General features: G+C 43.7%; 1 protein-coding gene across 1 annotated transcript in view; it reads left to right on the plus strand.

Moving 5' to 3' along the window:
* Positions 1-4,978, plus strand: part of RYBP (RING1 and YY1 binding protein) — a 5,907-nt gene extending 929 nt beyond the window's left edge. The window contains exons 2-4 of the mRNA XM_086846669.1: positions 3-41; positions 156-254; positions 4,200-4,978. Of these exons, the coding sequence (XP_086702795.1) occupies positions 3-41; positions 156-254; positions 4,200-4,452 (391 nt within the window). The 3' untranslated portion in view covers positions 4,453-4,978. The remainder of the gene's footprint in view (positions 1-2; positions 42-155; positions 255-4,199) is intronic.
* The last annotated feature ends 6,049 nt before the right edge of the window (positions 4,979-11,027 follow it).

Below are 11,027 nucleotides of genomic sequence, written 5' to 3' on the forward strand. Positions count from 1 at the left end.
AGTCCAAGTGTTACGAAGAAGAACACTAACAAGAAGACTAAGTAAGTTTGAAGGATGCAGTGTTAAATGTGATGTGATTTCAGTAGCACTGTGCATTGGTTAATTGTGCAGTTAAACCAACGTCGTAATTTCCCTCTTCCCTCCAATTCTCACAGACCAAAGTCGGATATTGTGAAAGATCCTCCTAGTGAAGCAAACAGCATACAGTCTGGGAATACTACAACAAAGACCAGCGACTCAAATCACACTTCAAGGTAACTCTAGACTAAAGTTGAGCCTGTGGTATCTGAGAACTGTGTTAAAAAGCAAACACTTCTTTTTTTTGATGCACAAGCACTTGAACACTGCTGGTGAGGACAGATTTAGACTTTGGAAATATTAATTCTGTTGTCCATTCTGTTTTCATTTCTCTGCTAAAACGATTGTATTGTCAGTTGGGTAGTAATGCTTTTGGCTGTAGACAAAGTGGGGGGGAAAACATTAACCAGCAAAGAATCGTATCAAATTCTTATCATTGCTTGATAGCAGTAACAAAGGTTACTTTTTTACTTCCTTATCTGTAATTCAGTCACTGTAATTGCCAAGATAATTTTCCAAGTATACAGGAACTAAGTATACATGAACAGATTTGCTGGGATCTTGCTATCAACAAAAAGCACAAATGACTGGTTTGACATTTGTCTAAGTTTGAAATGGGCCTATAGAGAGAGGTTTATTCCTAGTCTTCCCCGTACTGTTCTTCCGTTTTTTAAATCAAAAATTCACCACCACAGAACAGTTTTTGTATTATTGAACATGAGAGCTCCAAGAGGAAGAACTGAACTGGGTGTTTTGCCTGTGTGGGCTGTATAAGAATTGCATCTCTCTTTAAAATGTGCTATAATAGGTGTTTTATAGTGAAGCCACGTGAACTGAGGCAGTATTAGCTGCAAACACTTGTAAAGCACATGGGAAATATGGTTGGCACTGCTGTTGGCATTCAAGTTGGCAAGGTATGACTGCAGAAAAATCTTGGCTCGGAAGTTTTTAAATAATAGCATGAAAATCTTTGAAAAGAGGGAATATCCTTTTGCCCAGTAACCCACTGGAATGTAGTGAGGGCAGTGTGGAATCTGCTGTGCTACAAGGCTGAGCTGTTTGCAGGGGTTTCTCTTAACCGGAAACCCCCAAAGAGTGAAGGGTTCATTCTCAATTTGATTACAGACAGGCAGCTTTATTGCCATGACTCTTTTCTTGTCCTGTTCTTCTTTAAATGGTACTTATTTTGAGCCTTAGGATGCAGGAGACTTGATGTACTTGACTAATGACATAATATTAAATTGAGAGATTACATCAAATAATTGTTTTTACTCATTAAAGGAGTCACTCTGTCTACTGCAGTCTTTTAGTTCATGTTTTGTGGCAAGCTTTTGCCAGGTCTAATTAAGTCTTAATAGTACCAGGTCTAGGTGGGTATTTTAAAAAGATACCTCATCTCCTTTACTACTTAAACTGTCTTTTTAAGTGTTTTGTTTAGTGGAACTTTCCTGGCAATTCACTGTTCTCAGGAGTGCTGTCAAAAGTATTTTTCTGATTTTGACAGAATTATAAGGTTATTTTCATGCCCAGATTCTTAACAGTTGTTTTCGGGTTTTTTGTAAATTGTTTTTTAGGGCTCTCTGGATTTTTAAGAAATCCTGTTTAAGCTTCTTGGACACCATGGCTGTTTCTGACGAAATATCTCGGTTTATACCATGCCTTCCTGTGTACTTTCAGATTGAATGTTTTGAAACACCTCACTTATTTGGCCATAAAACTTCCTTGCTATAAACATGAAGCATTGGGGTGTTTAATTTTGCAAAATAACATGAGTGGGCCGATTGCTTTCTTCTATAAGAAGTAAAAATTGTAGGCATGTGCTGAGGAGATTGGTGGTTTCCATCTGTGCTTAATCAGCTCTTTGTACGGGGGAAACCCTGAAGACCTTGCAGAGGTTGGGAGGCTCAGTTCTAAAAGTGATAATGTGAATGTTTGTGAGTGGGGCTGTGGGGAAATCCTGCACCTCAGCCCTGCTTCCCTCAGCCCTTCTGTGTTACTTTGTCATGGCATTTAAAGATGCATGGGCAGTTCCATTTTTTTCTTTTTTTTCAAACTAATTACAACTCTCAGAGCTGCCTTTTAACGAGCAATAGCCGGAGTTCATGTCCAACCTTGTAGCAAGGAGGAGGCAGCAAGCTCTGTTGCAGTATCTGGGACAGCATTTTGGCTCTTTCTGACTACAAGAGGAAACAAATGACTGAGGCAAATTACAGGAAGAGCTGGGTTTCCTAGAGGAACTCGGGGCTTGGGGAGGAAAATACGTCCTCGTACTACGCTTCCGGGAACGCCGGCAGCCGTGCGGGGGATCTGCCGGGACGGTACCAGAGCGCCGGCAGAAACCTCAAAACCTGCTGAGCCAGCTGGCCTTTCTTGTAAGCCACAAACGAGGTGGCATCATTTCATCTCCCTGTGGTTATGTGTGCAGCTTGGCAGCTCCTGCCAGTGTGTCTGTGCAGCGTGGGCACCTCTCCCTGCCCTGGAGATGCCCCAGGAATCCAGAGCGCGGCTCCGGGCTTGGAAGGCCTGCTCCTGGAGAGAAGGGGCTGCTGCAAGTAGGAGTTTTACTGAATGTTAGCCCAGTCAGCAATGTTTTTTGGTTTTGTGGGGTTTTTTTGGTTTTTGTGTGTATTTTCTGTCTATTAAAAATGCTTTTCTTATGGTACTTGTTAAAATTTGCAGCAGCCTCCTAGGTTAGATAAGAAAATACTATTTTTGGTGCTGTAACTTCATTTTTGGTGAGGAAGTTTGCAGAAATACAATTGTTCTATTTTGGAAGCTGTGCATCCGTCCCCAATGCGTTTTTCTGTTCTGTCTGATTCTGGAATACCACTTAGATAACTGCTGCTTAAGGACTTTCTCCTTGCTATCTTACCACTGCAAGCCATTGAGTATTCATGGCGGGTAGAAAATGAGCTTAATTCCCTCTTTTTCTGTTTTACTGCACTAGCCTTGTGTGCTGCAAGTGAGGAGGAGAAAAGGCAGAGTGGTTTAAAAGCTGGAGCTTGATCCCAAAGTAAACCAACCTTCTTTCCATCCCTCTCAATAAGGCAGCTCTCAGCAAGCTGCTTTTCACTGATGTATAAAGACTCTCCTTTTTAATTTCCCTATTGGGAATATTCTGCTGCTTAAGCCTGACCCTTAATTAGGAGCAAAAGCTGTAAATTACAGCAGTCACTGCAGCTGACTTGGAATTTGCTGGTAGCTGGAGGAGTGTCCAAGGCTTGTTGAAGCAGAGCTTTGGACCAGCCCATGAAATGTGCTTGAATGTCAGCTTCCTAGAGGTTCGACCCTTATTAGCTACATTACTAATTGAATGATAGCACAGCATGCAAATTACCAAGATAATCCTGAGCAATAAATACCAGTGGGTTCTTTTCAGGTGGTTTGTATTTTTTACCCCCCCTTTTTCCCCTAACCAAAAGCTCTGGCTGCAAAAAATACCGTTGTACATTCTGGATTTTATTTACAATAGCTTCAATTCCAGAGGGAACATTTTGAGCTATTTTATCCATAGGTTGATTGGGCATCTGATTTGTATAAGCTGAAAGCAGCTGAAAGAGAAGCCAAGTTGTCCCAGTGCCTGTGTTGTTTGCAGCTGCAGAGTTCCAACATGGGAATGAAAGAGCCGTGGCCGAATGCTTTCATGTGGTTTTGTATTGCAGAGTCACAGCCTTGTCTCATAACATCAGGGCACATGATGAGATGGTGAATTTAGATAAGAGAACTCTTTCATCTGCCCCTTGGGGAGTAGATCCTTCGCTCTGTCTGGCTCCTGTCCGCTTGGCTCTGCTGTGCCGTCCTCCTTTCTGGCAGAGTTGGATAGGGAGAAGCCTGCAAGGGACTCCCTGTGCAGAGCTCTGTGAGACAGGCTGTTCTCTGGGGCTGAGTGTGCTCCACAGCCCTCAGAGGCACGGGGAGCCTGCCTGGCACAGGCAGCAGGTCACACCTTCATCCTGAGCTCTGCAGCTCTGCCTGCCCGGGTTCTCCTCTCAGCCACTGCCATCTGCACAGGCGAGGGAGCGCAAGTCACACCGAGTTTGTTTTCAAATGCTTTTCCTAATAAACTTTCCCTTTCTCCCTTATTTTTATCCTTTTAATAAATGTTTTCTTATTCATTTTAGACCCAGACTGAAAAATGTGGACAGAAGTACCGCACAGCAGCTGGCAGTCACAGTGGGAAATGTCACAGTAATTATCACAGACTTTAAAGAAAAGACTCGCTCTTCATCCACATCATCTTCTACAGTGACCTCCAGTGCAGGATCAGAACAACAGAATCAGAGCAGCTCGGGCTCTGAGAGCACAGACAAGGGCTCGTCCCGTTCCTCCACACCCAAGGGAGACATGTCGGCAGTCAACGACGAATCTTTCTGAAAAATTGCACATGGAGTTGTGGAAACTATGAATCAGGGTATGAAATTCAAACACTCCACCTGCCCACGCTGTTCAAATCCTGGAGAGCCTCTTCTGTGCTTGAACACACTTTCTCGGACATCGACCTCTTACTGATGCAACCAGGATAATTTCTGCTTGCCGTGGGCATCTGGCCACCAAGGAATTTCTCACCCTAGCGATTACTCTTGACACTTTTATGTATTCCATTGTTTTATATGATTTTCCTAACAATCATTTATAATTGGATGTGCTCCTGAATCTACTTTTTTATAATATCTGCTGTGCACAATTTTCCATGAACATGACAACTTTTTGTTTTGGGGTAGGGAGCGGGTGGGGTGGGAAGGGGGCTTTATTTATTGCATTCACAAACTCCATCCTCTTTCAACATATCCTTTTTAAGTTCAGTTCTTCTTCCAGTTATACTGTGTACTATCAGTTTTGATATAAATTATATATAAATATATATATAAATAAATATATATAAAGGGTTATTTGAAACCAATACATGGAAACGCTGGTGCTTGAAACACTGTGAAGTGATAAAACAAAATAATTGAACAGTTCAAGATCTGGGACAGTCCCCTTCTGTGAAAGTACTGAAACTGAAATGGAACTGGTCTTAGGTGAAAAGTGTTCCTGAAGGTTTGAACCTGGATGGGACCTGTTCTCTCTATTGTTCCTTCCCCATTTCGTCCCTAAGCAATGGCTAAAGTATACTGGACACGGGTTTGATCGTTACAGCTTGGGATCTGAGATAGAGAGGGTCGCTCCAGGTAGCTGGTGTTTCCCTAGGGTGGCTCAGGTTGCTGATGTGCAGGTCCATGCCCAGCTGGAGCAGAAGCATTCCCAGCCACGCTGCTGGTGTTACCCCACAGGTCCGTGCGCTTGGTACCGTGAGCACGACTGCGCCATGCACAGCCAGTCCCACACATCTTGGTGTTGTTGATGAATTCCAGCAGCCTCAGGCCTGAGGTAACGAGAGCTGGAGTGGTGCTGTGGGTTGCAGCAGGGAGCCTGGGAGCAATCCCGAGTTCAGGAACCGAGCTGGTGCTCGCTCCGGCTGCGTGTGGGTCAGTGCTTGTCAGCCCTGTTCCATCTGTCCTATCCATGCTGTTGGGGTGGCTCTTGACCTTGTAGTCCATCTGTATCCCTAGAGTGGTCTCTGAACAGCATTTTGTCCAGTGATGGGCTTGTCAGCATTGGGACACTTCGGAGTCTCCTGCTGTGGGAGCAAAAATAGGGAAAAGTTTTCATGCTGGCAAGTGAGCGACGTGTGGCTCATGCTCATGACCAGCATCTCCTTCTTTCTTACTCTAAAGCTATTCAGACTATAATTTCTTTTCCTGGCCTGTTAGTGTTGCTTTACAGTTTACCTTCCATGCATTATCCTGCTAAAACACTCGGCTGAAGAGGTGAAACAAACTTTTTTTTTAAAAAGCAAAACATACCCCAGTCCTCTTTGGCTTTTCATCTTTATTTAGTGGCCCCAGGGTGCTTTGCAGTAATTTCAGGCGCAGAGGCTGTGGCTTCATCTGACATCAAATGCATAACTTTTGGGCATGATGAAAGAGGGCCGCATTTTGACAACTTTGTGCCTGCTTGTTATATTGTGAATTATTTGCTTGGCAAGAGAAATTTCTCTTTGTGGAGGCAACCAATTTAAGATTTCTTTTAAAATCTGTGTGGTTTTGAGTAGCAGACGTAGGTTCCTTTCACACTGGCGACAGAAATGTGTGAGTAAGGGATCTGGTAGAGCCCCTGCTTGAAGGCATGTGCAGTGGCAGTGCCTTGGCAGCAGTGGTTTTGTTCTGAATATGTTAACACGGGCACCCCAACTTGATTCTGCTTATATTCACAGTATAGGCTGTCTTTTGTAAGCATTTTTAAAAGTATTAAAGAACCAAAGGAAAACAGATGCTTCCTATGAGCATCACGACAATTTATTATACATAGTTTTAAATACTATGAATATCTCAATCCACATTTTAACATTAGTGGGATATTGCAAAGACATTCCTTTTCCAGTTTTTACTATTCCTTTAAGGGTCTCAGGGAGGGTAAACTGGTCAGCCATATTTATTTATTTTACTGAAATGTATTGGAATAATTTTTTAAGAGAGAATTTTTGAAGATGCCCCTGAACTTGTATATTTTGCACTGCTTTATAAATGATCCATTACCAATTAGGCTTGCGTGCATCTCGGCCGCGATCCAGCCAAGAGCGTGAGCGAGTGGCAGGTCCCGCTGGCCTCAGCAGGGCTCCTTCTGGTGCTTCAAGTCAAACCACGTGCTCACCTTCTTCGTTGGATCTGGGAATTTGTGCAAAAAAAAAAAAAAAAAGAAAAAAAAAAAATAGCATTGTGTGTACCAGGAAATTGCTTCTTTTTCAAGTGAAACTAGACCTGTAGATCAGTTAAAAAGCTTTAACGCCGTACCCAGCTACTCATGGTAAAGTCGGTAACATCTGTCCCTTTGGCGTGCCTCCTTGATGAAGTAGCTTGCTATAAACAGATGGGAAAATTTCTTTGGAACGAGTGACCTGTAACTCTGCAATCAGTTAGGAAGTGCTAGCTAAGCATTGAACCCCCCAGCCTCACCCGTAGCTGTTGTGTTGTGGCTTTGAAGGACAGCGTTTGCTTTCACGCTCGATTTCGGAAGTTTGCGTTCCCGCGGCACCGCAGGTGGGGTTCCCTCCGCGCCGTGGCCGTGGCCCAGCCCGCCCTTGGTGGGGAAGGTGTTCCAGAAGCAAACCAAGCAAACACTAGTGTAGGGAAGGACCAGATTCACGGTGTTCAGTGGCACAGAACGCAGGTAAGTGAAGCACAGTGTTACGATGGCGAAGTTTCGACTCTTACACAGACACACACACACAGACACCGACACAGCTTGCCTGACTCGCTCAGTTGACGTAGTTCTGCAAAGGAAAGGTGACAGCGTTTTACACCACCAGGCTATTTATTTCAATTGGAACTTTGCTTCAAATTGGACAGATCCAAAATTTGGCAGCAGCTTCTGTGAGTTTATTTCCACTGAGATGTTTTCACCTGCCTTACCAAGATCATTCTCAGTCTACTTTTTTAAGCTCTACCATAAACTTAAATTATTGAAAATTTATTAATTGCTGACTATATAATAACCTTTGCTTGTATGTAACCGAATGGTTTTAAGAGCCAACATTTAGAGTATGACAATGGAGCTGAACAGTTTTTAATGCGCAAGCAGTTCTGTTCTTGTGTATGACTTGTAACCTTAATTTACTGTGTAAAGATGGTTACATTATTTCCTTAGCTTTGTTTGTTGGAGACAAATATAGAATGCTTGTTTAAGTATGTCAAAACATAATCTTATCTTGTGGATTTTTATGTTAATGTATTATACGAGCTCTATTTTTCATTTGCCCAGAAAGACAGCTTGTATAACGCTTCTGAAAGTTTTTCCGCTCTGTAAAGTCTTTAGAGCTGACAGTCCTGTTAGGTTTGTTTTAATCTTCATGCTAAAGTGTCAATGGTGGTTTTGTGAACTGGTCAGAAATTCACAGGTCTTAAATGTTTTTGGGAAATTTATATTGGACACTGCTCTTTGTCTAGCAAATAAAAGATGTTAATATATTCCTGTTACTGGCATGTGCACGACTGTTATTAGAAGCCACTTTATCATTTTCCTGCTTTAAATAGAAATGTCTATTTATGAATTCTGCTTGTAGTTTTTTCACAAATAAAATAGTAAAATTTAATTATATCTGAAAGCTCTCTTTTTTGGGAGATGCCAGTATTCAGAAAAAGTGGAGAGTCCTGTTGTTGGAGCAGCTTCTCAGCATGTCCAGCTTGTTCCTGAGCCACTGCTCGAGCACCCACTTCTGCAAACACAGGTTGTGCCTGTGGAGAACCTCAGGCAAGCAAGTAAATCCAGTTTGTTCCCTGGGACTCAGGACTTGGGGACACTTTGTGGCAGATGTGTCTGCAGAATTTGGGTTTCTGGTCCCTGGAAATAATAATTTTTCCCCTTTCTGTAGCTGCAGGAGGGACGAAACGTAGTGCAGAGGATTTAGTGAGAGCCCTTGGGAGTTCCTTCACTAACAAAGTCCCAGGAGTAAATTTAATAAAATGTAATTGTGAGTCTAATTGCATTTTTGTAGCATAAAAATACTGATATTTTGCAAGCAGTGTTTTGGTCCTCTGCCTAGGAAACGAGGTGCTGTGAATTACTGTGCTCTTTCTAGTTTGAGTTTCCCCTCCACCACCCGAGATGGGAGATGTGTGATGTAACTGTTCAAATATGAAGCTGAAATTCGAAAACAAAGCAATGGATAAAATGCCAAGGGGACAGAATCTTTTTCCTGGGAATAGGAGGGCAGTTCCTAAATGAAAAAGCATTTGGATACTTTTAGGTATGCTGGGGGAAGTGTGTGTTACAAATAGAGGTCGCTTTAGAAAACCCCATGTGCAAACAGACGCTTGAATGCTTTTACCTCAGTTGGAAGCGATTCAGGTGCCTTTGTGCCAAGAATGAGAAGAAACAGGAAAGGTAGTGGTTGCTCTACAGACGTGAAAAGCGCTTGCTTGGCATGCTGAGGACTGAGCAGAGGAACAGTCCTTGCCTTGAAGAGTTTACAGTCCCTGTCCTCAACCTGTGACCAGCCAAAGGCGCCAGAGCCACCGTGGGGGCAAAGCCTGAGAGCTGCAGGGAGAGGAGGAGGCGGATGCATCTTCATCACCTTTATACTTGAATGGAGCCAGCAAAAAACTTCATGGCAGTGTTGTCTCCCTCAGAGCCTGCCCAGCCACCCCTCTGCTGGGATTTCAGGAATTTCCATGGTCTGGAAATTCCTTGCCTTGGAGCCATGAGAGCCAAGGGCCACCTGCGATGCTGGAGCTGCAGCTGTCCCCACCACTGGCTGTCACTGGGTGAAGATGATGCAGAGCCACACTCAGGGATTTGTGGATTCCTCCAGGATGCACACGTTCAGATTGAGGCTGGTGGCTTGCCTGGCAGCAGCTGGATGGATTCCTACAGACCCACTTGGTTGTTTTAAAGGTGAACCTGAGTCTATACTGCTTTAAACAGAGCAGAGCTGTGAAACCTCGCTTGTGATTCACAAACGGATCAGGTTAAAAGAAAACCAGAACAAAGTGAGCTGGAGAACCAGCAGGATCTGGAAGGAAGAGGGAGACTGGCTGCATTTTGTAACACCTGGATGCCCTTGTGGCTTTTGTAGCTGTAACAAGGAGAGGGAAATGTTGGATCTTTCTGCCTGCCTTTCTCTCTGCTGTTCCTTGAATATTTACGTGCCCAAGTCTTGCTTGCCTTTGCTCCTGCTGTCAGCAGACACAGTGAGGCTTGTTTGCTGTTTTCCCTTACGATGATGGATTGCTTGATATTTGTATGGAGCCTTTTTCCAGACAGGGTTGGGGCTGATGCTGATTCCAGCTGAACCCATCTAATAGGAAGACACTGGAAACTTCAGCCCTGTTTTCTCATTGCTTATTCTCAGCATAGAAAAACCTACACGCAGAGAACAGCAATAACATCAAAAGCTGTTTCAGAATTTCCTAATCAAAGCACTTCACACCGCTGCAATTATCCCACTTGCAGAACTTCCCCATGGCAGAGCACAGAAGCCTGTGACAGTGACGAGCACTCTGTCTCTGACTCTGGTCTGCAGTTAGTATTGAGAGTAAAGGTAAAAATGCTGTTTTCCTGCAGCCAGTGCTGCACATCTCTGAATTGCCTGCAGTCCCCTGTTGCTGCTCAGACAGGGATCACTCCTCACACAGCAGGAACTGATCTGGCAGCCCCAGCAGGAAGCACGGAAGGCACGAGCCAGTTGTTCTTCCTAGATGAGGAATCAAGAAACAAATACTCCCTTGTTCTCCTCTGACTCCATACAAAAAAAAAGGAAAAAGAAAATAGGGAGATATTGCTCTCCACCATGACTGTTTATTATTCCCAGGATACTGGAATTTCATTGCTTTCTAACATTCTTAATTTTTTCCAACTTCTTTCTCTTCATGGTTAGTTATCAAAAGTGTTCTGACAACCTTAAGAGCCTGTTCCACTTCCCCCCTTCTCCAAAACCATTCTGAGAAGGACCAAAAATGGCACAGTGGCAACTAGAGAGTCCCAGTGTGAGAATCCCTGCTGCTCCACATCCCTGTCTTGGCAATCCTCCCCTTCCTCCTGCCAGCAGGTGAGGCAGAAGCATCCAAAGCTGATATTCCCTCAAATACTGTGAAATTCCCAGTGTAATACACACTTGATAACAGCACATCAAAAGGTTTTTAGGAAGCTTTTTAATTGGCCACAGCTACTGGAGCTGGACAGAGTTTGAGGGGGGAGATCTGAAGTGTTTAAGCTAAGTTTCTCTCCAGTGTTGGAAAAAAAAACAAGTTTGGGAGCTGAATTTGGGTACAGAATATCCCTGTGAGCAGGAGGAGGCTGGAATGCTGTAGGAAGAGCACACAGTGGCCCAGGTAAGTAGAATGGGAGTGGATAAAGCTGATTTTTGTCCCTCCTCATGCTGTGCTGTCTGATTCATGTTGCCCAGGAGGTGT

This window comes from Cyanistes caeruleus, chromosome 11 (genome assembly GCF_971803275.1).
Source record: "Cyanistes caeruleus chromosome 11, bCyaCae1.hap1.1, whole genome shotgun sequence".
Lineage (NCBI taxonomy): Eukaryota > Metazoa > Chordata > Aves > Passeriformes > Paridae > Cyanistes > Cyanistes caeruleus.